General features: G+C 43.8%; 2 protein-coding genes across 3 annotated transcripts in view; one reads left to right on the top strand and one right to left on the bottom strand.

Annotated features, from left to right (window-relative positions):
• Positions 1–2722: 2722 nt before the first annotated feature.
• On the bottom strand, positions 2723–16013 carry LOC135444804 (b(0,+)-type amino acid transporter 1-like). The gene is made up of 8 exons (XM_064706869.1): positions 15941–16013; positions 15275–15370; positions 11773–12558; positions 10074–10207; positions 7225–7354; positions 4462–4586; positions 3948–4035; positions 2723–2956 (listed from the first exon to the last, which is right to left on the bottom strand). Exons 1-8 carry the CDS (start codon positions 15998–16000, stop codon positions 2723–2725), a joined length of 1653 nt encoding a protein of 550 aa, XP_064562939.1. The 5' UTR covers positions 16001–16013.
• Positions 16014–26817: 10804 nt separating this feature from the next.
• The window catches only part of PUM2 (pumilio RNA binding family member 2), a 68478-nt gene continuing 67776 nt past the window's right edge, over positions 26818–27519 (top strand). Inside the window, exon 1 of one of the 2 annotated variants that reach the window (XM_064707772.1) lies at positions 26818–26931. The gene's annotated coding sequence lies outside the window, so the exon portion shown is untranslated. Of the gene's footprint in view, positions 26932–27163; positions 27183–27519 lie in introns of those variants that run through there. The other variant, XM_064707774.1, reaches the window with a different exon arrangement.

Raw genomic sequence — 27519 nt, 5'->3', positions numbered from 1 at the left:
GTGAAGCAGAGATCTTATGATTATCTTCAGGTCAATGCTGTTAGTCCATTTTTCCTCTGAGCCCATGAAGAAAGGGTCTAAGCATAGGTCACAGGGATCTGGAGCTTTGGAAAAAGACGGGACCAATAAGATCTTGTAGAATAACCTGTACAAGGTGCAGGTACAGAGCTCAGTCCACTGTCACATTGTCACTGTGCTGCAGGAATAAATGGTAAGGATGTGTTGCCTCTTCCTGGCACTTCCATTGTAAATGTCTCATGAAGGAAAAAGGGGTTCCAATTTACATATCCTGGGGTTGAATAGATAAGCAATCATTTTGAAAAATGAGTGTATGCACATATAAACACCCACGCACATTGTTAAACCTTCTGACCAAGGAGAGATAAGCCTGATGCTGATTGTTTATGATCATGCAGTAAAATTTCTGTGGAATTGTTTTTCTTAGGTGAGAAACAGAAACACACATTAACTCACTTCATTGTAATGCCCATTTTATTGTAATTATCTTTCAATTCTCTGAGCTTTCAGCATCTTGTTTTGGCAATATAAACACCTGCAAATCCTAGGCAACATAAATAAAAAAGAACATCTTGTTACAATAATATCTATAGAAAATGAGATAGGTGCAGAGTATGATAATTGCAGCTTTCCGGCTCCCCTATATCCATATACAAACCAATAACACATGAAGGCTATCTATTCAAAGTGCTAAGTCTTTTCATGTTCTTTATTAGAGCACAGCCTCATGTGATAGGCTTCATAAATAGGTAAGAAAATGATTGTTTCAAAAAAAATTATGATCAGAGAAATTGTATTATTCTAATTTTTAGGTAAGTAGCTGAGATGCAGCTCCTTTAAGAAGTTTCCCTGACATCAGATGAAGAGCCTGAGACAGTGGGAGGAAGGCAACCTAGAGCTCCTAACCTCATCAGTCCTTCTGAGAACATCCCCTCCTTTAAGAGACACATCCCAAGAATTTTATATTGTCAAGGGATTCAGGAGGAAAAATTGTCCCCTCACTAACCTTTCTTGGCAACTCCAGTAAAAATCAGTGGAAGGAAATCCTCCCAAACACTGTTTAAGCTAAGGATTTGGATGAGTGGCATCTGGCCTATCCATTATCATACCTAACACTCGGAAAAACAGACTGTGAGTGCATCCCTGTAGCTGCTGGTATCACCACTCAGAGGAGCAGGAGGGGTGACATTGCAGAATGAGATTGTAATCAGATACGCAACTCTGAGATGGGCTGGAAGAGGCCTGGAGGATCAAGTAACCTGTGTTCTAGGATCATAGCAGCTTAGGAAAAAGGTAGCAGGATTGTAGCAGGTTCTATAGAAGAATGCTGACAGAAAGTTAACTTTCAGTACTTTAACAAGGCATTTTAGGGATTAACTCCTAGACCTTTTTAGTCTATGACAGGTATCATCCTGGAACCATCTGGGAAAATGTGAAGAAAACAGCTTATAATACCTCTCCCTCCCTGAGAGCAGGAAAAAAACCAGCTGTGCTTCAGGATAATGGGAAACAAGAGTGACTTCAGTGTGTTAAGTGTGGGTGAGAGCACAGCCTGTGACTTTTGTGCTGTGCCTTCAGAATCACAGAAATTGGTGGAAATGGCTGTGGTAGAAAATTCAAGGGAACTGAGATCTCCCCACCTCTCTGCACACTGCTCCAACACTGCACTGCCCTCATGGGGCACATTTCCCTAAGTCCAGCCTGAACATCTCAAGCCACAGCTTGTGACCCCTGCTCTGAGCTGCCATTATAAAGAAGGGCCCAGGTGGTCTTCACAACTCCACCTTGAGCAACAGGGCCCAACACTAGATGCATGATTTCAGGGGTTGAGTCCAAAGAGACAGAGTGTTTCCTTGCTCTGCTGGCCACACTTCTCCTACATAGCTCAGTATGTGGTTTCTTTAATTCCTAGTCAGAGTATTTTGCTGGTACATATGCTCTAGGGTTTTTTGGTGGGTTTTTTTTCCCCCTCACTTTGTCACAAAATAAGGTTTTTCCTTCAGGGGGATCACAGGAAGGACATAGGTGAATGTTGGCACTTGAGTGATGTTGCCTGCATCCTCATAACGAATGGATGGATCCCAGATGACAAGTGCATTCTCAATGAGTAAACTGACAGAGCTTTAAAGCACTTCTTGTCTCACGTCAGAGGGTTTTCTGTGGGAGATGTGGGATGGTTTCTGAGACAGAGAAAGAACTGTTGTCACTGTGCGCCTGGAACTGGAAGAAGCATAATCTTCCCAGAGTGAATACCTGAGTGGAAAAGGGTTTATTTCTTGTGGCCATGGTGAGCCCTTGCTTTATTGATTTGAGAAGCTCTGCAGTCACAGTGGGCAGAACTAGGTGTAAATAATTAAAGGCATTGCCAGAAATGGCTATGGGACTCAGCCTGCTATAGGAATATTATTTCATTGTCTCTCTTCTGCTGCATTTTATCTTGAAATAAGAGACAAGATCCTGAGAAACAGCCCTTTTTGGGATGAAAAATACAAATGTAATGCCAAGGCAATGCTGAAAAGGAGAAAAACATGTCCCCAGAATTTTAGGGAAACATAAGGAGTCACAGCTGCAGTCCATCTCACCTGGACATTTAGTGTCACTCGCATTCCACTCATTGCTCTTTACAGAAGAATATTTTCTGAGCCTTGAAAACCAAGGGGTAAACCATGAGGTGCAGGCAGCCACGTGAAGGAAGGATGTTATCTCAGTTTGCATCCCTGGTAGTTGGAGCAACTTCCAGCAACAACTGGAGGTGCAGAGTGACTCTCTGTAGGAAGCGAGGGTGGTACTTGAAGTGAACCAGTGGGAAATAAAAAATGATGCCACTGAAAATGAACAGGACGATGTAGAGGATCTCTATTTGGGGTTGATCAATGATGGGAGCTAACACCAGGTACACAGCTGCCATCAGCACAATTATGGGGATGACAATTGGGACCTGTGAAAGCAAAACAGCAGCATAAAGACTCATGTAATTCTGGGCTTCTGTGTGTCTGGATAACCCTGGAACTTCTGCAGAAGGCTTTGTAGATGAAACCTTTTTGCAACTTAAGGTATAGAAATTACCTAGAAATACCAAGTAATCCAGACATCCTGTTCCCAGCCTACCCCCATCCCAAGGCTGAACATCCCTGCAGGAGCTACACACCACCGTATCACACATTAACCCCTCTTTCCTGCCCTCCTAGACCTGAAGATGCAAACTACTGGGTTTGTGCCAGGCCTGTTCTTGGTCTCCCTACTACCTTGCATCTCAAAGCCAAGATGTAGACAAAACACAGAGCATTCAAATCAACTGTACCTTAGCACCCTTGCACAAAAAGTTTTATCTGTGTATTGAAGGCAGGTGGACAGGCAATCTCAGAGGCAGTTTCTGTAAGCCTGGTCAGAAAGCATTTAAACTTCAATTTGAAGCCACCCTTCCTCAAAGGACGGTGGCTTGTGCATTCATTAATAATCCTCAGTCACTGAGGAAGCACTGAAGATCAGCTCACTCAAGATATCAGGGGAACACATGACTCCACCTAAGTTATTTTCCCTCTGCAAGATTCTTTAACCTGGGCTACCCTCCAAGGAGTTTGCCCAGAGTCTGTGAGCATAAACAGGTAATTACAATGTTGATCAGAATCATCCTTCATTTACCATTTAAATATTTTAGAAAGAAAGAGGATATGGTAGATATATTTTCATAGTGAGGAGGCAGACCATTATTAGCTTATCAAGGCAGAGAATTCAACCTTGACTTCGGCCTGTATGTTCACACTGTCTCACCCCTTGTTGACTTAGCTGACACAAAACTTGAAATTAAAAAAGGAAGGACAACCACATTGAATCTGTAAGCAACCAGCGCTCGCTCTTTTCTCTAAATGTTCTCATAGTCATTTGAATGATATAGGAAAATATTTGAGGGTTTTATGTTATTACTTTACCTTGTAAGATCTTGGCAGTTCTGGTTTCTTGATTTTTAAATACAGGAGCCCAGAAATAGTCATTCCATAGAAAAGCCATGCCATAAAACTCGAAGAAAAGAAAAAAAAATTAGATAGCATTAAACTTGGGGTGAGATCACCCAGGAATGTCAATCCTGCCTTGCAGATCCCAGATGTTCATATCTCCAATTAAAAAAGTGAATATTGATATAAATTTAGTAGTTCCTCCATTAATTTTCTTTCTAGCACAAACAATGAGAACTTTAGAATTATCTGAACATTACTGATTCAATGGGGATGAATCACATTCAGTTAAGTCTCTAGTGACAGGAGCATTCATGCATTGCAAAGTGCTGGTTCCCAATCTCTTTCTTTTCCTTCTTCCCTCCTCCTCTCCCCAGTATTGGTTAGAAAGCAATAGCCCAGGCTCAAAGGGATAATGCAAGAAAATACTTATAAACAATGTAAAACCCAGGAGCACAGGAGCACAAACAGAAACCCTATACACACATACCTGAAGAAGTTGACAATGCTGGTGAAGCTCCCTGATATTATCATTACTAAAGACATGGCAGATGTGAACAGTAGAGCAGGGGAGGGTGTGAGGCGTCGCACATGAGCCATGGACAGAATGTCTGGCTGAAAAACAGAGCAAAGCATCATCATTTCATGGACTCAGAGCTCCTTACTCATCCCCGTCAGCTGCTGGTGGGAGCTTTGCCTGCAGCCAGAGCCATTCAGAATCAGCAAATAAGCACTATATACAACCAGACCAACTCCAAGGAGTGTAAATACAGGAAACTCCTTCAAGGGTATTTTTATTGTGTCTCACTGGTTTCATATCAAACATGATCAGTTTGAGCAGGCGAAATGAGGTTTTCAAACTACTGATGTGACAGAATGAGTCAAATTAGAGCTTTCCTGACCACCATCAGGACCTTTTGCCATGGGCCCACTCTTCTGCCCTCTGTCATGTCTCTCTGGGGCTTGACTTCTCTTGGGATGACTGCAAAATGAGACAAGGACTAGTCCTGAAACATTTATGTGAACACAAATTACACCAGGATTTGTTTCAGGATTAGTAGCCTCTTTATTGTTTGTTTCATTGGCAAAGTTTAATGAGAAAGGCTGCTTTTAAAATTTTATTTAATTTTATTTTTAATTCCCAACCAAAATATCATGAAGGACCTTTGCTAGAGGTGAGTGTTTGAGAAATGGCGTAAGCATTCAGCTCATAGTCTGGTATGGTCAGATTCAGACCATCCGTGCACTTCTCAGCACAGAGCTCGCCATGATAGAGCAGGCATTATCCTCAGAGAGAGAGGTTGAGGAACCAGTAACCACCAAAATCAGGAACCACCAAAACCAGCAACCACCATTCCAGTCATTTCCACCAACCTGGTCAATCATATGCATAAAAGATTCCCTGCTATGAACCAGGAGCGGAGCTGGAGCTGGTGTGGAATCACGGATTCATAGAATGATTTGGGCTGGAAGGGATCTTAAAGATCATTTAATTCCAACATCCTGCTGTAGGCAGGGACACCTTTCACTAGATCAGGCTGCTCATAGCCCCACCAAGCCTGGCCTCAAACTTCCTGGGATTGGGCATCCACAACCTCTGTGTGCAACTCATTTCAGTGCCTTCACACTTGAGGACAGAAATGCCAGATGCTGTGGGTGGGAAGGACCAAAAAAAGCAAAGAGATTTAGAAGGAACACAAGAGGCCTGCTCAAAACAGAGGACAAATGTAGCTCAGCCTTTTTTCTCCTCCTTGTGGAGCAGTGTGGTTAAGTGTGTGTGGAGGGGTACCTGTGAGGTGAGGGGGGTCTGTATCAGCAGCTGGGATGTGGCAGCAACCTTGGGGGACTTGTTAGCCTAGACAGCAACTGGGGAGACTGGGATCCAGGGGCTGAGTATCTGAGCCCAGCTGCTGGAGGGACCCAAGCTGTACATATGTTTTATATGTATTTCTCACTAACAGACCCCTGATCAGCCAGAGAGGGAATGAAAGGCCCTTGGTGTTGTTAGTGCTGGTGTTTGTGTGAGCCCCAGCTATGTCTGTATATGGAGCTCTACGTTCCCTGCTGGCTCTGAATGCATATACAGATATACATGTATGTATGTATGAGTGTATATAAATACATTTGATACCTGTGTTTGTGTGTGTGTGGCTGCTGGGAATACATGCTGGACTTATTGGTTGGACCAGGGAGGGGGGAACTGCAGCAGCCTGACCTCCACTGGGTTACCAGATTTGGCCCACCTAACAAAACCAATGATAAACCCAAGCTAGGAGAGATGTAAGGCTTGGTATCACCTTGTAATTGCTATGAAGCTTGAAGAGCAGAGATATCCTATGCTGCATCTAATCTGGACTACCCATATGAAGGCTGGATCACCCCTGAGACCAACCTGTATAGTCAGTGTAACAGCTGCAAAGGCAGTTGGCTGGTGCTGGGCTACCCTCCCAGTGCAAGCAAAGGAGCCTTGTAACACACAAGCATGGCCAGGTGCTCCTTTCCTGGCAGGTATATTGACTAGCTCACCCCACAGCCTCTGCCTGGTGCTCCAATGCAGCCAGTTTTGAGTGGTTCATTTCAAAGCTGTTCTTAAAATTCAGACTAGATGTGAATATGTTATCTTTGTGAAAGCACCTGACTGAAAAAGAAAGCCCAGAGACAACATACACTGTGGTATTTTCGGGGTCCCCAGGACGAAGGAGCAATTGAGAATCTGACTCTCTGTTCTTAGGCGGCTATTATATTATATTATATTATATTATATTATATTATATTATATTATATTATATCTATACTAAAGAATAGAGAAAGGATCCTTACAGAAGGCTTAACAAAATACTGTAGAAAAACTCATGATCTCTTCCAGAGTCCCAATACAGCCAGATGGTGATTGGTCATTAAGTAAAAACAATTCACATGAAACCAATCAAACATTGTTGGATAAACAATCTCCAGACCACATTCCAAAGCAGCAAAACACAGGAGAAGCAATCAGATAATTATTATTTTCATTTTTCTCTGAGGCTTCTCAGCTTCCGAGGAGAAGAATCCTGGGCAAAGGGATTTTTCAGAAAATATGACAGTGACAATACACCTTACATTTGAAAGAGATGGGGATTAATGAGCAAGGAACAAACCCCTTGAAGAGCTATCACTCTTCCAGTTGAACATACACAGTGTTTTCCTCTCTGCTTTAGTGTCACAGGAAGGTGAAGTGGCTCAAAGCAAGCCAGAGCCCTTTCTTTGTGCTCACCATGTGGCCCTCCCTGGCAGCAATGTAGCACACACGGCCTCCGCTGAAGAACGTCCCATTCGAGGAACCAAACGTAGACAGGGCCACCGACAGGGAGATGAGCCATGCCCAGCTGCCCAGGACTTTGTCCCTGAGGTGGGAAAGAGTTCACAGCACAAGATGCAGTTCATAAATGTATTGAATACTCACTGTAGAACCAGACAGGTTATATCACTCCATTATTTCTGTATTGTACAGTATCTTTTTCTGAAGTCTTTCTAATGATTTAAAGTCTTCTTGCAATTCCCATAATATTTAGTGACTTGGAAGTTTGTCTTGTCTGACAGCTTTTCTTCCTGCTATAAATATATTCTGTCTGCACTGCAATGGTGTACAAAGAGGTCACAACAGGCAAAACCACCTTTTTTGTGTACTGAAGCTGTGGCAAAACACCTGAAGATACTGCTATCACAACCAATAATATTAGCTCGGAAATCACAGAAAAACTGTTCCCATCACATTGGAAGAAATATTCTGCATTACAACCTCTTCCTGAATATGCATAGGATTTTAACCCGTTAATCCCACATGCACCAATTACTGCTCTTCTGTGAATCTGACTTAAGCCAAAAAAATTGGTTTGAATTCCAGATGTTTGGTTCTATAACATATTCAAACATTACTGTTTCACTTTGTACTTAACAGAAGAAGTAGCAGAGTTACAGAGTTCAAGGTAAATATTTGGAAGGAATGATAATTTTCTCACCTAAAAGTGAAGATTGTCTTCTGGAATGAAGCAGCATTAAGAGTATTAATTGAGTAATAAATGCTGGTGTTTGGGGTAATTATCACATACACAAACACTGTTTATCTAATTGGCAAAAAGCCAAAACTCAATTTTTTTTTAGATCACTTTATTTACAAGCAAACTGAAACCTGTGGTTGCTGTTAAATCGCTGTGATCAAAGAAACGCTGGGAAGAGTTTCCTGAGCTCCTTTTGTGGCCACACCTCTCACCACTGAACAATGTTTCCTTCTTGCAGTTTTCCTCTTACATAGGGAATAAATGCATTTAAATGTGACAAGTCCTCCTCTGGCATCTTTATGCTCCTCCCATTCTTTCCTAATGGCCTGAATAGCTGCATGTCTTGCTTGTGAGGCACAAACTTCACCTCCTCCTCAGACTGGCTCCCTACCTGTTCCCCAGCCTTTGAGTGCCCAGATTTCCTGTCACTAGTTCAATATTTCTTCCTGAATTGCACTCTTGGGTGAAAAGGTTAATCAGACAGGAAAAGGAGATGCCTTACAAAGGAGGAAGCTCACAAATAACTAGTTAATTAGGAATGATGGGAAAGGAAGTGCAGAGGAAGTTCGTGACACTGCAGCTTAGTGAGGCTTTGTGACATGCTCAAACAAAACTAGATCTTTAAAAGCTCCCACTCATAATGATGTGAAAGGCTATTAGAGAACACATCCAGCAAGAGCTCAGTCAGATCTTCAAATGGGAGATCTTGTGAAATGCACACAGAAGCAAAGCTGCTGCTTTTTAGGAAGAGCAGCACACAATCTGCGGATACACCTTGTCATCATTTCTGCCTGACAACTCATTTAGTGCTATCAGGGATTCTGTGTCTTTGGAAATATTTAGACTAATGCTGGAAGATCATTGATGGAGATGATGACTTCTCATGATGGTCCCTTCCTTCTCTTCCTAAGTTCTTTGTCTTGTACAGAAACAGTTTAATGTCACCAAATACTTCAGGTTGAGGAAAGGTAGAAATTGTTTCTGTGCAGCTCTGGAAAAACACAAGCCAATTGAAGTTGCAGTTACCAAAGGCTACCTAACCTGTGTATAACAGCTCTCAAAGGTGTTGAGATCAGTGCCATTTTCCATTTCGCTACAGAAGGAGAAACTGAGACAAAAGACTCTGGTCTGCCCTAAATTCCAGGCGCCAAGTAGACAGGATTCAGCTGGTTGACTCCTGTCTCACTCCCAACCCACTGCCTCTGCATTAGCAGGACAGCACTTTGCCCTCTCAATTTCCCTGGAAATATCTAAAATGTGCAAAATTTCTCAGTTCCAAGTCTGGATATGTACCCTCACTGCATTCCCAGTGCCTGTGGGGAGATGATCCTGGTGTGACCTTCACCTCTCCCTTATGGACACTTTCCATGAGGTAAAACATGAGCTGGGGGAGTTACAGGTTCCCAGTGTAAACAAAGGGAATGGGGAGTAAGGAATATGCCATCTTGGCAGCCTAGATGCACCTTGGAGACCATGGCCAGATGGAGCTGGTCAGCTTTGGCCCTAGAATTATAGAACAATTTGGAATGGACCTTGAAGATCATTCTCTTCTAAGCCCCTGCCATGGGCAGGGACACCTTCCACTAAACCAGGTTGCTCAAAGACCCTCCAACCTGACCTTGAATGTTTCCAGGGATGGAGCATCCACAGCTTCTCTAGGCAACCTGTGCCAGTGCCTCACCACCCTCACAGTAAATAATTCCTTCCTTACGTCTAATCTAAACCTACTCTTTTTCAATTTGAAGCCATTCCTGCTTGTCCTACTTTTACATGCCCTGGTAAAAACTTCCTTTCCAGCTCTCTTGTAACCCCTTTAGGCACTGGAAAATGCTGTAAGGTCTCCCTGGAGCTTTTTCTCTCCAGGTTGAACAGCCCCAGCTCTCTCAGACAGCAATGTGCTTCAGCCCTCTGTGCACCTTAGTCACCCTTTTCTTTTCTGTAACATGGCCTGACCAATGCAGTGCTGCCATTCCCTCTGGGAATAACATTTAGATCTCCTGAAACTCAGGAGAGAACCAGTGTTTCTCAGAACTGCGTTGCCCATGCTGCCCCACGCAGAGCTCACCCCCAGGTGACGGCCACAGCTCCTGAAGACAGCAGCTCAGTGGGAGTCATGGCTGCCAGGTAGCTCACGTTTACCAGCAAATACAGGCATGTAACCAAAGGAATGGCAATCATCAGAGCTCTGGGAAGGGTCACCTGGAAAAGGGATGACAGCAGTGTTAGGTGCAGCACTGTGCTTTTTTTGTTTGATTTGGTTTTGCCACCACCCACATCTCTCATTGAAATTCCTCCACTTCCTAAACCTTTCCTCAGAACAAGACATAGATCCAGATTCACATGGCAGCTTTCACAGCAGTCTTGTACAGTTCCAAAGTTAGTCTGAAAAAACCCACAACCAACCAAACAAAAAAATTCAAACAAAAAGAACCCACCAAATCTTATTAAAAAGATTTGGATTTGTAGCTGCCTAAGATGCCTTTTGCATATTTCTTGATTATTTTAATATTGATTTATTTGTTATTAGTATGTTATGTCTCCTGGTGTGCTGCATCTCCCCATAAACACCTCACTGCCCTGGACAAAGTTCCACTGTATGTTGTATCACATTTAACTACTCTACGGTTTAAATCAAAACAGGGGTTTGATCTCAAAATCTCAAAGGGGATTTGCACTAGGAAGGAAATATTTATTTTTTCTTAGTGGCAGGATTGTGTCTTGGAACACCACAGGATCATTTTAAGACTCAATAAAATCAACGGTGTCTTATGCAACTGAAAATACTGGGAAATGGCAACTGTAGACATCTAAGAACCTGAAATATGAGTTTTTGCATTCCCCATTCTCAACACAGGACAAGATACAGCAATTCCTAATGGTGGTGTCTCCACGCTGGAAGGGCCTGAATATCAGCGCTCACAATCCTGTGGGAGAGAGTGGCCCTGGGATCTTTGCTGCCATATAGGTTAATATTTAACTGTGTATTTGCATTTCATCTGTAGGATCTTGTGGGCTGCACTAGTACAAAGCACACTCTAAAACTCGGCACTCACGCAACTCTTGCAAAATAAGAGTTGTTCACTGCTGCAGTGTTTGATCTGTGAAAATGGGTAATATGGCACAGAGAAGGTGATGTGAGATGCAGATGAGCTACTTCAGTGCCTATAGCATGGACTGCACAATGCTAAAATATAGATGTTTAAAGATGGGGATTGTTCACAGAGTTAGATTCCCTTTCCAGTGAGGTTTGGCTTGCTCTGAAGTTGCCCCTCGATGGAACAGAGAGAGATAAAGTAGTTTTCTAAAGCATAGATTATGGATCAAGTCTTTAAGAAAATACATGTTGTTAAGAATCCTTTATAGATTATAGCAGTGAGTGCTCTTCTGAATAAATCTAGGTGTCTACAGTGAGATCCTCTAAACACTAATAAAAAACTTCATCTCCAAAGCATCCAAGTGCTGCCTAATAATTTCTTTCCAGTCAATGGGTTATTTTAGGACTTTTTTAGGACCACAAGATCGTTTGGATTGGAAGGGACCTTAAAGATTATCTAGTTTAAATCTCCATGTAATGAACAGGGGTTCCTTCCACTACACCAGGTTGCTCAAAGCCCCACACAAGCTGGCTTTGAACACTTCTGGGGATGGGGCATCCTCACTGTAAATCCCTTGATTACCACTCTTAACACAATCACAGATAGAATCAAACATATTAACAGCAGGATTAAGTAAGTAAAACCCAGCTTGCTCACTCATTCACTCACCTCAGGCTTCTTCAGTTCCTCAGTTACATAATTTAGGTTGTTCCATCCATCATAGGACCAGAGCCCCTGGTAAAACGCCACTCCAACTGCCCCAATACCTGCAGTGGTGCCTTGAAAACCATTCTGAAAACTCTGAGTTTGTCCCTTGGCAAGCAGCACCAACCCACCCACCACGATTACCAACAAAGCCAAGAGTTTGGCAGCTGTAAAAACGTTCATAACAGATGTTGCCAGCCTCACGTTGAGGCAGTTGATGATAGTTAAAATCAGGATGCAGGCAGCAGCTGTACATTTGACGGCAGCCTGCGGAGATGAGCACCCTGGGTAGAACGGCGCAATGGCGTACTCAGCAAAGCTCAGACAGACAGCTGCCAAACCAGCTGGTCTCACCAGGATGACAGAAGTGTAGGCGAAAAGGAAAGCAGGAAAGGAACCAAAAATCCTCAAAATGTAAATATATTCTCCTCCAGACTCTTTAATTATTGTTCCAAGCTCAGCGTACGACAAGGCTCCAAACATGGCCAGGAGACCGCATGCTGCCCAGATCAGCAGGCTGCTGGCAGGGTTCCCCATGTGGTGCAGTACCCACTCAGGGGACATAAAGATCCCTGAGCCTATCATGGTACCTGCAATTAATGACACGCCGCTAATCAGGCCGACCTCTTGTTTCAGTCTTAACTTCTCCTTCCCTTCAGTCAGATCTGTGGATGAATGGAGTGGATCTGTTGCCTTCCTTTCTCTCATTGTGGAAATGTTAGGAGACAGGAGATGTTGTAAGGAGAGAATCTGAAAAAGGATTAAGGCATTTGAATAAGGACTACCTCAGGCTTTAAGGTTTAGTTAATAATTACAGAAGTCACACTGAACACTGTTGAGAAGCACAAACCTATCTTCTGCACTTCACATTCTTTCATTACCTATCTTATCTTGGTAATTTATTATACCAAGTTCGATTATCCCTGAATCTCATTGCAAGCAATAGTAATGGATAGTATCCAGCACGACCTCAAAATCACTCAGCACATTACTGGACTGTGATCCTGGTTATCTCTCCTTCAAATCATGCCTCAAACAGCATGTGAAATAAGGATCAGGTAAGCAAAGTCCCCATGCAAATCTGTACTTTATTCTTTGCTGAAAAGTCAATGTACAAGCACTTGCCTCAGTGCTCAATCGTATTTTCATTCTTCACATTCTTCATTCTTCATGATCAAACAAGTCTGCTGGCCATCATGCTAAGGCTTTGCTCAACAAGGAACATTTCAAAGATCAAAGAAACAGAAAGGTTTTGCTAAAAACAGTCCAGAGACACTTCTTCTGCACTGCAGTAGGGGGCAATACGAGCTGTTTCCAACTTTAGGAAGTGGAGGTGGAGAAAAGTGAAGAGGCTACAATTACATTTTCCAGGGTCTTTTTACCATTGTACATAAGGTGTGCACACTCCTACCAGACCACAATCTTCAGAGCACTTTGTCACAGCTCATTGTACACACATTTCAATGCACATGTGACAGAAACATGGTACAAGTTTTTGAAGATACCTCTGATCCTTACTTAGATACCTAACACATAAAATTCCAGACCGTGAGGCAGGTTCTGCCATAAATATGACTATTACAGTGCATGAGGGTGTATTTTGTGATCTGAGATGTGTACGAAGTAGAGTGGAAGGGAACTTCCACATGGATTCCTTGAACATGAACTAAACTTTACTGGACAGTTACTGTCCTTGGAGGTCTCTTGCAAACTTCTGTTGCCACAAGTACCAGCAGTGACACCTTTCTCTGCCCTTCACAGCAACCACAGATCTTGAATCTTTAAAACTATCTGTTCTCAAATATTTGAGCTAAAAAAAGCATGACTATAAACAGAGCGGTATTTATATTGTTTCTCTAAAAATTTCTTCTAAATCATTTAGACTTCTCTTTCTTTGCCTTTTTGCAAAAAAAAAAATAAATTTCTAACTAGCTTTGCAATTCTCTGCAAAAAGAGTCCAGGGTAACTCCTGGACCCTTAACAAAACTCATGGGTCCACAACAAAAGCAACAGATACAACTCATACAGTTTTTCATGCTAAGGCAAATAAAGGTGCTCAAATTTTACAATCAGGTTCAATGACTTTAAGTTCTCTAAAGAAGAAAAAAAGCTCTTAAATCTCATTAAAAAGTATAGGGATTTAGAGTACAAGTGTGATTATTAGATTAAGGAAACAATGAAAAAAGTTTGCTGGGTTTCGTAAAGGATTTCAGGAGCTATTCCTACATCACCTCTCTAGTATTCACTAGGAAATGGATACCAGCTGGTTTTCTCCTAATTTCAAAGTCCCTTATAGAAATTCACAGCTGATCAAGGGGTAGCTGCAACAAAAGTGAAAGCTTATACTTTATCTGTCAAGTAGGTTTTTTAAGCTTTCCCAGCAAAGGTGTGAGTTCTGAGAAAAACATACACCTTGTACTGCAAGGGTGCAAATTAACACATTTCAAGTTAATGGTTTGCAAAGTGGTTGAGAACTTGGAGGGAGGCATCCCAGTAATGCAGTGTATTTTGGTTTGTTTTTGCTAAGTGACGGTGCTCTTCTTGTCTGGTTTAGCTATTTGTAGTGTATTCTTCTTTAAATTGCAAATGACACTGTAAGGCAATGCAGGAATCCTCTGGGGGTTCAAAGGTCTAGGGTTTTTTCCTGCACTACTGACACTCCTGTGTGCATCAACACATGTATTATGTATACCACTCCTTATTGAAAACAAAGGCACAAAATATGGTTAAAACAACGCTAAAGGAAAATTTCATATGACTACCGCTAGTTAAGTGTCCTTCAAGTAAAGTTATCCTTGTATTTCTCTAACTCTTCTTCTGTTTTAATGAAGGAACTTCTGTTCTGAAGTGTAAATGCAAGGTTCTTGGAGGGGATTTTTCCAAACCTTTACTGTTCTTGCTCCTGGAAATTAATAACTTTTAGTCTAATGTTGTAGGGAAAAAAAATTAGAATGTCTTCCAACTTGATCATGTAAAAAAAATTCTGTAAGGCCCCTCATATAATGAGAATTAATTAACTGGTATGTCAATAGCCTCAGTCAATTCCTAGAGGGAAGTCTATTTCCAATCCCAGATACATTGTTACTGAGTTCTAACTGCTTCCACCTAAAGTAATAAGGAATCTAATTAATAATGATAAGAACTTGAGGCTATTCCTGTGGAAGCTAAGGTAGTCTAATAAATGCAGTCCAATGCTTTGGACTTTTTTTTCCCCATTGTCTTGTTCTTTTTTGACTGATATTAGCAGCAAGGAGCAGCGTCAGATGGTTTACTCAAATGAATTGTCACAATTATAATTTGTCAAAACTGAGTGTGGAAAAGGACAACTCACTGCTCCCTTCCCAAAGGGAGAGGTATAAGAAGGAGTAAAAAACACAAGTTCTGCCTTCTCCTCGTGTGGAGTAGCAGAGCTTTGCTGCTCAAGCTGTCGCCTAATACATCGCCTACCTGAACAATTCTCACTTACCTTTGACACTGCAAGGGGTGGTTGCCATCTACTGGTCCCGAGCAATAATGCAACATGGCTCAGTCCGCATTTGGGTTTGGTATTTCGCATTCCTGCCTGAAAAGAAAGCCCACTGTACATATTACTTCTTCAACATTAAGACAGCACAAATAGACGATATTCGAGCTGGGAATGAACAGTCTCCTTAATGTCTTTATGTTTTTTTTTTTTTTTGTCTCAAGAGTAACTATGAGGACTAATTTAAAGTAAAGGTCAATGTCAGTGGTAAAAACTAGGCAAAACATGTGGGCAAATATTTTGCAATATTTAATTTTAGGTCCCAGGAGTATTATTTGGAACACAGTTATGGGCTTAGTTTCCCTGTCCCACGCTTGGAAAAGAGTTACAAATCTCTAGAAGGGATTAAAAATAACCTGTAATCGGAGAGTGGAGTGGCCAAAACCATCGCCCGTAACTTTCTTTGGAGGTAGACACCAATACTAATAAATTTGTGCAGAGATCAAGATTGTTTCTTTTTTAATTAAAAAAGAAACACCAAACAACAAACATCAAGTTGGATGAGAGGTACTAATGGTTAGAGAATTCATTCAGGACATAAAAGTGGGTTTGATGGCCTTCTCTACTTAAGAACATGGAAACCCACAAATTCAGGTTGAATACTCTCACCTCCAAAATGCAAGATTTGAACTGCAGTTGCAGGCAGATCTTGATGCCTGTGCTTGCCATACAAGTAGAGATGCCTGACTGAAAACAGAGAGGAAATAAAGGCCAGGAAAGTGGAGTTCAGAAATGCATCTCAAGCCCAGAAGAAAAATTGGGGCAGACAGACAACATAGCCCAGATATCCTGTGTGAAAACAGACAAAGGAAAGAGGATTCATTGAGAGGTATCTGCCTGGGGAACAGGTGCCCCATGGGTTTGACTCTAATGCTCTACATCCCCAGTGCATCCTGGCTCTTCTCACACCTGAGCCTTGAAAGAGTGCAGCTTTGGGCCTCCATCCCAGAGGAGTTGGCCTGGACCCACCAGTTTCTTTCATGATGTGCCCAGGGGCCAGCAGGGTGTGGTTGCCCCCAAGGCAACAGTGCCTCTGGCATAAAAACAGGGCTCCTTGTGCAGCAGAGCTCTGGCTGGGATTTTAAAAATGCCAATGTGAGCTGCAGCTAGCAAAACAAAAACACAGCTTGGGCTACTGGGCGTATGGTGGTGGGGTAGAAATGACATTTCTGAGGATGCAGGATAGCCCTAGGGTTCACAACAGGAATCATCACTAAAACTGAGCTTGTTTGTATTTAGAGTAACTGCCTTTCCCTGTCATAATACAATAGCAGATCTGAAGTTGGGGGTTTAAGAGTGAATCTTAGAGCCAATAATTTACCATGAGCTGAGTTAGTGCTCCCTGTCTGGGTCTGCAAACAGCCTGCAGCTGAGCTTGAGCCTCCCTGCTCCTGCCAAGCAAGGGCTCAGCATATTCTGGCTCTGCAGCTATTAAACTTTGAAAGGCTTGCTTTTGTTTTATAGATATTCTTTCTTAAAATGTATTTCGTATCTCATGTTTCCAATTAGGCACTGAATATTATATGTTCAAGAGGAAGCTGCTAGTGTCATACTGAACTCCTTAAAAACAATGGGATTCAGGTAGAAGGAAATCTCAAAGGCTCAGGAGCAAGCTGTCCCTATGTGCCAAAAGATGAGTCAGTGGGAAAGAAACCAGCCTGACTGAATAGGGAGGTTTTGCTGAAACTCAGGTAAAAAAAAAAAAAAAAAAAAAAAAAAAAAAAAAAAAGAGAGAGTTTATGACCTTTGGAAGAAGGGACAGGCAACTCAGGAAGAATACAAGAATGTTATTGGGTCATGTAGAGAGAAAATCAGGAAGGTGAAAGCTCAGCTAGAACTCAATCTAGCCACCACTGTGAAAGATAATAAAGAGTGTTGAGGATGAGAGGAAATGGCCACAGCTGCATCAAAGAAAGTCAACAGTGGTTATCATGAATAATTTTTTCACCTTTTTGAACATGTGGTTAAGCATTGGAATGGGCTGCAGAGGGAAGTGGTGGAGTCACCATCCCTGGTGGTGACTAAGAAACAACTGGTTGTGGCACTTAGTGCTAGGATTTAGGTGGCATGGTGGTGTTTGGTCAAAGGTTGGACTTGATGGTCTTGGAGGTCCAGCCTTAATGATTCTATGACAATAGCTGCTCTAGAAGATACTGATGGAGTAAGATGAAACACTGATGAAATGAGAACCACAACTGAAAAGAAATATTTACAACTTGGGAAAAGTACTGATCCCACAGCTGCTTGCACAGGTCGAGATAATCTATCAAGGGCTATTGGTACTTTTTCTTTCAGCAACTGAAGAAAAATATACTAATTTCTTCATTCTGTATTTCCTGGGTTTATAGCTATATATATATGTATATACACACACACAATATGTGTGTGTGTGTGTGTGTGTGTTGTTGTATACACACACACAATCTGTCCTGTTTTCTTTTCCTAGCAATTTAGCCTTAATAATTTATTTGCATTAGTTTGTACTCTTAAGAATGCCTTTTAAATGTTGGAATTAAGTTTAATTTATTTTTTAAGCTTAATTCAAGATCAGATTTTCTTGTCCTATACAAAGTCTTTATCAAATGAATGCTATCATTACCAGAATACAAATAAACATTTTCATGAAAACTTTTTAGGAAACACGTTTAAAAATAGAACTTAAACATGCCAAAATTCTATTTTAATCACTGAAATGCATTCCTACATTTCTGAGTAGATGCACAATAATACCTTCACTAACACAAGATAGTTTTATTATTTTTAAGATAAACTTTTTCAACACATGCTTAGAGCTTAACCTGTTAATCTATATTCATTCTGTAAGGTAGCATTTTATAATAAAATTGTTTTCTCTGTACAATTTTTGTTAGAAACATCATAATAACATTGACCCAAATAATTCCAGTTTTCCTCAGGTGAAAAGGGGACATAGTAACTGCAGGTACTAAACTGAGTTCCTTAAAATCTTCATGAAAACTGATCCTTATTTTTGGGATCAGAAGTGACATTTAGGGCACACAGAAGGCAGCTCCCTTCCCCAGCCTGCCCCAATGCTGCCACGTCTTCCCAATAACCCCGAGGACTGAAGGGCTGTTTGCCCACCTGCCTGTTTTCTTCTTCTTAATCACAAAAGTGAGGGAAGCACCAGCTTTGGTGGTGTGGCACAGCAGAGGACCTGCCCTACTAGTAGGAGACTAGGGAAAGCACATGGAGAACAACAGCCAGGAAGGAAAATAGGGTAAGGTTGCTTGCAGCACTGGTGAAAGTTTTGTGAGTTGCCTCCACCTGTTTGCTTTCCCTGGGCCAGAGTCGGGAGTGCAGGGTGGGGCTGGGTGGCTTATCCCTGCCTGGCACTGCTGCTGTCAACACGTGTGAGGCAGATCACCCTTGCACTGCTCTCCCCCCACGCAGGGGTGGGATGTGCTTCAGCTCGCAGTCAGGGCCAGCATGAGGCCAGGGTTTGCCCCTACATGCCCAAAACAATTTCTTTGTGGAGTGGCTATAAGCTGTATGATGGGCTCTGGGCCATCCATGCTTTCAGCCCTGTGAAGTTATCTCCTGGGATAAGCTTAGTCAGGGTCACGGGGGCTCAGCCAGTGTCCAGTAACTGCCTAGCTTCTCAAAGAGCTAGGACAAGGGGGTAATTTTAATGCTGTTTAACTAAAACATCACTTAGACTGTCAAATATAAAGGGAAAACCAATGTTTGCCTGGAAAAGTCAAGTAAGTTATGGCACTCTTTAACATCTCTGGCTGCTGCTTTGTGAGGTTGCAACAAACATGTATTTTCCAACTAATGCTTCATCTTGTGCATTTTTACCAACAGACGAACTAATGATCTTGGGAAGATAGTGATGTGTTGAGACGAATTCCTCCCATCTGTATGCTTTGGTTAAAGCTAAAAATATATATAAATAAAAGGGAGAATGAAATGGATTAAGCATCTTTTCTTGGCCTTCCAGGGGAAGTATGCGTGGGAGATGGGAACCAGGTTTTCATTCCACTTGGTAAATTTTCACTTGAGATCTTATGAAGGAAAGAACTGTGCTAAAAGATTTGGAGGACTCTTCCTGGTCTAGAGATTATAGCTCCTTAATCACGCTTGTCAGTGATGCAGTCAGCATGATGTAACATGGATGTACAGGAATCACTCTTAAGTAGCACTGTTCCCTTGAATGAAAATTGGATGCATCTACAGATGATGTCCTCTAATTCTTAGTCCTTAGCCAAAATGAGTGGAAAGGCACCTCTTATTTACACATAAAAACTTCCTGATTTGCAATCCACTAACAGGATGTATTACAAGGGAAGAAGTTTTCCAGACAAACTGGATTTCTGTCTGGAGCCAGCTCAAGCCAGTAGGCAAAGCAAGCTGCAGGGTGTGGTCTCGTGCCTACTTTTCCTGTGCCTTTCCTGTGCCGGGGAAATGGGAATTGATTATTCCCATTTGATGAAGCGCTAATCTCTGCTTCCCACTTGCAAAGCTCTTTGTTCCAGGTGTCACAGAGACAGCAAAGGTACAGCTGGCTGGGTGGTGGAGTCCTCCCCCAGCAGCTCCCACAGGAAAACAAAGCATTTCTCTTCCCTCTCACCCTGCCTTTTCCATTTTCTGCTCCAGATGCTGGCTCACCCTTGGGTCCCCACCCCAGCACTGGGGGGTGCAGATGCACAAACAGCTGTTGGGCCCTGATAATAGATTAGCTGAAGACAAGGGTCCTATGCTACAAGAGGGAGAGCTGACTCACAAAAAGAACTTGAATTTTGTAATATTTAAGACCACGTTGTTTCAGCTCAATGAATTTCATATTTTGTTCTGTATTTGACTAACTGCCTAGGAAGAAGGGTGCATCAGAAACAAGAGAAGTACTTTAGAAGTCTGTAAAACCTGCAGATATAATTAAAGGTAAGCCCACAGAGGTATGAAAACACTGTTATTATTTATGTAATATGTGCATAACATTGGCACCTACTTTTCAGTATTACAGTGCTCAACCATTTGTTTATGCTCAGGAAGCAAGATGGAATTTCCCTTCCTCAGTCTGTGTCTGGCATTCTACACTCACTGTGCTGTGCCTTGCTGCTCTGAAGGCATATTTGGCACAGAAGGAGGTTTGGGTTCTCTCTGTGGAAATGGGAACCAGTGGGTATGTCTTCATGCTATAATGATGAGTCAGAACAGAGGTCTGAACTAGCTCTGAGCTGATATATCTGTGCTCCAGTTTGGTATTTAAATGACGTGTCCAGTCATCTGGTTGCTTGTGGTTGGGCCCCCTTGACACTGTATAAGAACAGGAAATTCTTGTGAGCTTCAGGTGCAGTTAAGATAGAAGAAAAAATTATAGCCTAGTGATTACACCAGAAGAGCAGAGATGACTGCAGATATCCAAATGTTACCCTAAGCAAAGTCCACTTGGTGTCAAGGCTGCTGGTTCAGAGATCTGTCAGAAGAACCTTTGGCAATTGGGAGGATCAGTATTTGATATGGCAAGAGGTAGAAGGGTGTAAATGAACCTAAGACATGAAATTATGTAAGTCAAAGTACTGTTGCAGATCTTTCTTCTAGTTTATCCTTTGCACTACAGCTTCGCATTTTTGAAGATACAGAGAAGCTCTAGCTCATGCAAGTTAGTGAAACTTGATGCAAAAAAATCCAAATTTGTGGATATGCTCTTAGGGTTCTTAAAATGTATTTCCCTAGGAGAGAGAAAAAAAATGCATTCTTCCCACTCTTCCTTGCTCTGATATGGCTGAATTATGTCATCCTAAGTGAGCAACAAACAAAAACTTCCCTATTACTCAGAGTTCTTGTGCTTGCTTCCATTGCTTCGGATATTTCTTTGAACTTTTCTCCTCCTTTTAGAAATTACAATGTTTACTCATTACTACTTAATATATGAAATGAGTGACAATTAATTTGATGCCCAACTCTGAGGTTTCATTCTTTGTACTATCATATTCAATCTTCAGCTCTAAGAGCCACAGACTGCTTCGATCATGGAGAGTTCCTGTAATTTAATTCTCCACTGGAAAGAAAAATATACTTTTATTGAGAGATGCAGGCTCTTTTTTTAAAGATAAGCATTGATGCCACTCTGTTGTGAATGAAGTGAATGTGAATAAAAAACAGCTGGCATTATTTCTGGCTTTTCTCTCCACACCTATTGACATTCATTCATGTACATGAGGGGATGCCATTAATGACTCTGGTTGTGTTACAGTAGCAGTCTCTGGTGGCTGTGAATCTGAGGTATGTTTATGAAGTTTGTTCAGACCTCAGCCAATTATGAGGGGATGAATGACTTGGAGACCAAAGCCATCCTTCAAGAGAAACAAGTCTCCTCCACCATTATAGCATAGACTTACTTAGCAAAGCATTTTCAGGAGAGACATTTCGTTCTTGGGACAAGTTCATGTGCTGCAGGGCTGTGCACGCCACTCACTGACACCTCCTCTAATGCATCTCTTTTAAATATCTTGTTCTTGTTCTTGCAGAATTATTGTCTTGCTAATAATGTCTACAGGAGCAATGGCCATGTGTGCGACAGAATGGCAAGCCAGCATTTTAGAACAGTAGTATAGTAATGAGTCATTCAAAAATGGGATTTGTGACAAAATTTACTATAATACAATTGTGAATTTTCTGTAGGTGCTAAACTAAAGTGCACTAGCTCAGTATGTTATGTCAGTTGCTGTCTAGACCATAAAAAACAGATCATGTGGCATTCCTTGAAGAAATTTACAGGTGCACATACAGGTAGGGGGAAACAAATGGAAATAATATCACAATTTTGAGGAATAGAGCAGACTGGCCTTTTCAGCATACTCAGAGGCTGGCTGTTGTCATATGAGTTTATGGGAATAATACTAGGGGAAGGCCTTTTTGTACCGGTTTTTGTGCTAAATGGGAAATTTGAAGGATAAGTAACTCAGAAGTGTTCTTCCCACATATGGGATTAAAAGCTTAAAACATGTTGTTTTAAACATTAAAACTAGACAATGGATGCAATTGCATAATGTGGGTCAAATGTTTCCATATCAGAAGAGAGGGCTGAGACAGGCTGTGAAGATAGAGGGAACTCAGACAACAGTATCAGTACAAGGAGAAGCTGCAGAACTTGAGGCTGAGCAGAGGCTGGGCAGGTTAGTGGTCAGTAGCAATAGAACAGAAGCTCAGCCCTGACTTAGCACATCAATGGCTGTGGCAGGGAAAGGCTGTGCTTCTGAAGCAATGGTGGGGCAAAACCATGCAGACAGGAAAGTCTCACTGTGAAAAGAGTCTGCAGCTCCTAAGCCTGTTTCTCTGAGGCTCTGGCTACAGATTAGCCAAGGGGGAGCCTGGGCTCACTGGGACAGAGCTCTTACTGCAGTAAATCTGCCTGTGTATTATGGTCACTGCCAGACTAAAACATGAAATACAAATTAATTCCTATAGCAATGCATCTAGCAGCATATCTAGTGACTGCAGCATTTCAGACTCATTGATTTTATCAATTAAGTCTCTTGACAAAATAGAATGCAGAACCCAATTCATTGGGTGCCTAGATTTGGTATGCAGTAGTGATGTAGGAAAGTTAACTTCAGGATGGGATCTGCTCCTGCAAATGCATGAAACATACATCCAGATCATCCTACTTTATCAAGATGTAGCTCACAAGGGACATGCTAAGGATATAAAGCACCATTCCAAGGCCCTGCTCTGGAACTTGGACGCACAGCTCCAATGGCCCCCGAGCTGCAGGGCTGTCCCTCAGTGAAGGTGTAGGTAGTTAACTGCAGCTGATGTTTCACAGACTCAGAGGTTCACACATCCATGACTGCTCCTCTTAAGATGTAGGATGACAGCCAGACTGGGGATTAGACAGCGGATAGTTAGATTTGGGGTTTGGACTAGAGGGTCATTAAATCCCTTCCAACCCAAACTCGATGCTTCTCTGACTGCAAGGCCAGCAAGCAGAAGATCTGAGATGAAGATCTGGACTTCTTCCCTGCAGAACAGACCAGCTGCAGCAGAGGGCAGCCAAAGTAGGCTGCTGATCTGGGGACTTTTTCCAAGGAAGTAATGCCTGTAAATCTTGAGCAAAGAAATCAAATCTGGGTGCTCCCCCCATCCTGGGAGTGAAGGATGTCACACACTCCGTTTTAAAAGAGTGCAAGCTGCATTTTTTGTGGAGATGGTTTGAGAGGGTCTGCCACATCTAGTTGTTTCATTTTCATGGCAGAATACCTTCGTTTTAATTAATACAGGTTAAATATTTGCTACTCTGATAGATCCAACAGCGCTGTTTGTCAAAACTGCTGGGGGACATAAATGTCGTGGCACAGCAGGATAAATTCTGTTTATGTCCAGAGTTTTAGGTCCTGAAGTTAGAGAATGTAGACCTCTTTATGAATAGGCACTAGCTGAGCAGGGATGGTTCGAGCTGCAGCTTTCAGTTTCTGTGAGTGCTCCTCAGTTAAGTGCCTTACCCAGGATGTCAGAGGAAGACTCTGGAGGAAGGCAATGGCATCCAGGCTTTCTATATCCTTGGCTACTGTCTTACACTGTAGACGGTGTATCTTTTTTAGTATTTTTCATTGAGGATACTTATTCACAGAAACCAAAGCATTACTGTGTTGGAGGAGTTTATCTGAAATGTCTGGAGTGTAAGCAGAGCCCAGACAACTGTGAATACATCCTTAGCAAGAGGAATAGCTACGAAAAACATTTTGTAATGGACTGATATCAAGTAAAACTATCTAAAGCATTAAGTATTTTTAAAGTTTCCACTCAGAACAAAGGTAAGAGAGAAAGGCATTTATTGAACTATTTTAGCATGAGTCAAAAACTTTAGTGCCACTATCAAATTGTGAGATGTGTCATGGTGGAATTGTTTAATTCTCTTTTTTAAAAAAGATACTTTAGAAAATAATCAAATAATTGTATTTATCAGATCAAATCCCAAACTGATTGCACTTGAACATTTTTCTGTTTCATGATCAGGTTGGGTTTTTCTGAGAAAAAGCACACTGAGAAGCCCACTGATGTGGAAATCATTCAAGCTTATGCTTTTCAAATGCACGTTGAGTTCTTTGTGAAGATTTGATGCATTATATAAACACTGATTATAATTATTGAGGACAAACAGGGTCCCCAGAAGGGTAAGAGCTGGAGAGCTGGTATAATGCAGACCAGCTGCTGTAAGTGTTCAAGATGCCAAGAGCATAACAGGGTTTCCTTCAGTCCCAGCTGGTCTGCATGAAGGGAAGGGCTGGCTTGGAGGCTGTGACTTAAAGGCCTTCTCTCCTCAGTAAGCACAGGAATTGGCTTTCCAGCCCTGCAGCCTCCCTGGAGACAGCCCCAGGTGGCAGTGGGATGGGACGCTGGGGATCACAGAGATTAGCCACGTGAGTGGCAGCAGGCTGCAGACATCCGAGTATTTAGCTGACTAGTATTAGACTCAAGAAATCATTTTCATTTCTTGCAGAAATGTTTCTATCTTTATCAGGAGCTGGGAACTTTTATGTTCTTAACCATGTCTATAAATACTGAAAACAGTGAGGATTTTCTCCTTTGAGACATCTCTATTTTTAAGAACACAGTTGGTAGTCACAGACATCTCATCCACACAACTGCTGTGCCAGCAGTAGCACCAGTTCAGGTGCTATTCCTGCAGCCCCGCTCGGGGCCTGGAGTCCCTGCGACAGCGGGGCCTGGCTCCGCCCTGCCCGCACAGCCAGGGGTGGGTCAGCAGCAGCGGCGGTGCAGTGCCCACGGCACCCAGGGCCACGTTTGGTCTTAAGGTTTGATCAGGGGATGGTATCTGTCACTGCTGCAATGGAGCATTCTGTAACCAGGCTCTTGAAGAATGGCTAAAAAGGCAAAATAGGGGATTTTCTTGTGAAATGCAGGTTTTAAAATGTCACTGACATGCAGAGATCCCTCTAATTTCTAGGGGCTGCTGAATATGCAGAATTTATGCTCATCATGATTGAGGTTATGAACACGCAGTGCTGGCAATGCCTACTAGCACCAGACCTGTATTTACCAACAGCACCTCCATGCTGTACAGTGATGCCATCTTTAACTCTCTCATGAGAAGGGAATAATTGGGTCTTTGCCCAAAATCACCACACAACAACTATTAGCACAGCAGTTAATAAATTAGTAACTGCTGAGATGCATTTTTGTTTGGTGTAACACACACATGCAAACACACATCCCGTGGGTGGTGTGGGGACCTCAGGAGTCACCAGGGGCCACTGGGGACCCCTCAAACAGGGCTCACCTCCCCTTTGTCTCCCAGGCCCTCAGGTGGGCACCACCTCCCACCGCCACATTTCCTGAAAGGCCTAAAATCACAGGATCACAGAACTCTTAGAGTTGTAAGGGACCTCTGGAGATCATCTAGTGCAGGCCCTGCCAAGGCAGGGTCACAGAATGTCTCCAGAGATTAAGATTTCATGGCCTCCCTGGGGAGCCTTTTCCAGTGCTCTGCCACTCTCAATGTAAAGTTCTTCCTCCTGTTGAGGTGAACTTCTTGTGTTTTAGTTCATTGCCACTGCTCCTGTCACTGGGCACCCCTTAGAGTCTGGCACCAGCCAGGCACTTCAGGCTGGAGGAGACTGAGGGGAGACTTCATTTCAGTCTTCAACATCCTCATGAGGGAAAGTGGAGGGGCAAGCAGCAATGTCTCCTCTCTGGTGACCAGGGACACGATCCAAGGGAGTGGCTCGAAGCTGTCAGGGGATGTTTAGGTTACATATCAGGAAAAGGTTTTTCACCCAGAGGTTGGCTGGACACTGGAACAGGCTCCCCGGGAGAGTGGTCACAGCACCAAGCCTAAGAGAGTTCAAGAAGCACTTGGACAACATTTTGAGGCACATGATGTGACTCTTGGAATGTCATCCTGTGCAGGGCCAGGAGTTGGACTTCTTGATCCTGATGAGTGCCTTCAAACTCAGTAAATTCTATGATTCTGAGCACCTGCCTTTGACATATTTATATGCATTAATGAGATTCCCCTCTGTTTTTTCTTGACTGAACAGGCCCAGTTCCCACAGTGTCTTGTCATATGGGAGATGCTCCCGACCCCACATCATCTTTGTGGCCTCCGCTGGACCCTCTCCATTAGTTCCTTGTCTTTCTTGCACTGAGGATCCCAGAGGTGGGCACAGTAAGTGAGAGTGAGCACACCCACGCAGAGCCGGACACTGACGCTGTGTGCCGGCGGGAAGGGCAGGGACGGGGACATTCCCCTGCCGCGGCGCCCGCGCTGAGGGGCGGCGGGCGGCGCATGCGCGGCGGAAGGGGCCGGGGGCCGCCGCCTCCTCCCTCCGCCTCCCCGCGGGCCGGGCCGGGGCGCGCAGGCGCGGCTGGGCCGGGGCGGGCAGGGGCGGCGGGGCCGAGCGGCGGCGGCGGCCGGGGGGAGCGGCCGGGGAGGTTCAGCCGCGCTCTCGCTGTCCCTGTCCCTCCGCGCCATGTTGTTGTGAGCCCCGGGCGGGCGGGAGGGGAGGCAGGAAGGAGCGGCGCCCAGCGGGAGCGGCAGGAGGAGGAGGAAGGGGCCGGCGGGCGGGCAGGCGTGTCCCAGCGGCCGCTCCGGCTCCATCGCCGCCAGCCAGCCCGTGAGTACCCCCGGGGGGCCGGCGCCGCGCTGGGAAGGCCGCAGGCGGGCGGGCGGGCCCCCCTTCCTCCAGCCCCCTTTTGTCTGCGGGCTCGGCTGCGCGCCGAGGGAGGGGAGAGGGAGGGGAGGGGGAGGAGGAGGAGGAGGAGGAGGAGGAGGAGGGAGGGGGCCATGTTGTGGCAGGTCACCGGGCGGCGCGGGGCCTGCGCGGCGGCCTCGCCGCCTTTGTGTCCGCCCGGGAGCGGCGCCGAGGTGGGGACAGCGAGCGCCGTGAGGGGCGGTGGCGCCGGGGGAGCGGGCGAGGGAGGGGCGGCATTGTGCGCTCGGGGGGGGCCGACCCCGGCCCGGCGGGGTGTGCGGGGCCGCGGTGGTGCCCGGGGGAGCCTCGGGGGCCCGGGGCAGACGGGGGCGGACGCAGCACCGGGGCTACAATGGGCTCCGGCTCGGGGGGAGCGGAGACGGGGGCGGCGCTCGGACCCCACGGGCCATTGCGTGGCTGGGATCACACGGGCTTTGTTCGAACGTACGAAAAACTTGTGTTATTTTTTTAGTGCTCTTAAAGGTAATAACCGCTTCCTGAGAGAGCAGC

Source organism: Zonotrichia leucophrys, chromosome 3 (genome assembly GCF_028769735.1).
Source record: "Zonotrichia leucophrys gambelii isolate GWCS_2022_RI chromosome 3, RI_Zleu_2.0, whole genome shotgun sequence".
Classification (NCBI taxonomy): domain Eukaryota; kingdom Metazoa; phylum Chordata; class Aves; order Passeriformes; family Passerellidae; genus Zonotrichia; species Zonotrichia leucophrys.
Note: the sequence above shows the minus strand (reverse complement) of the source record. Positions and strands in the feature narration are given on the sequence as shown.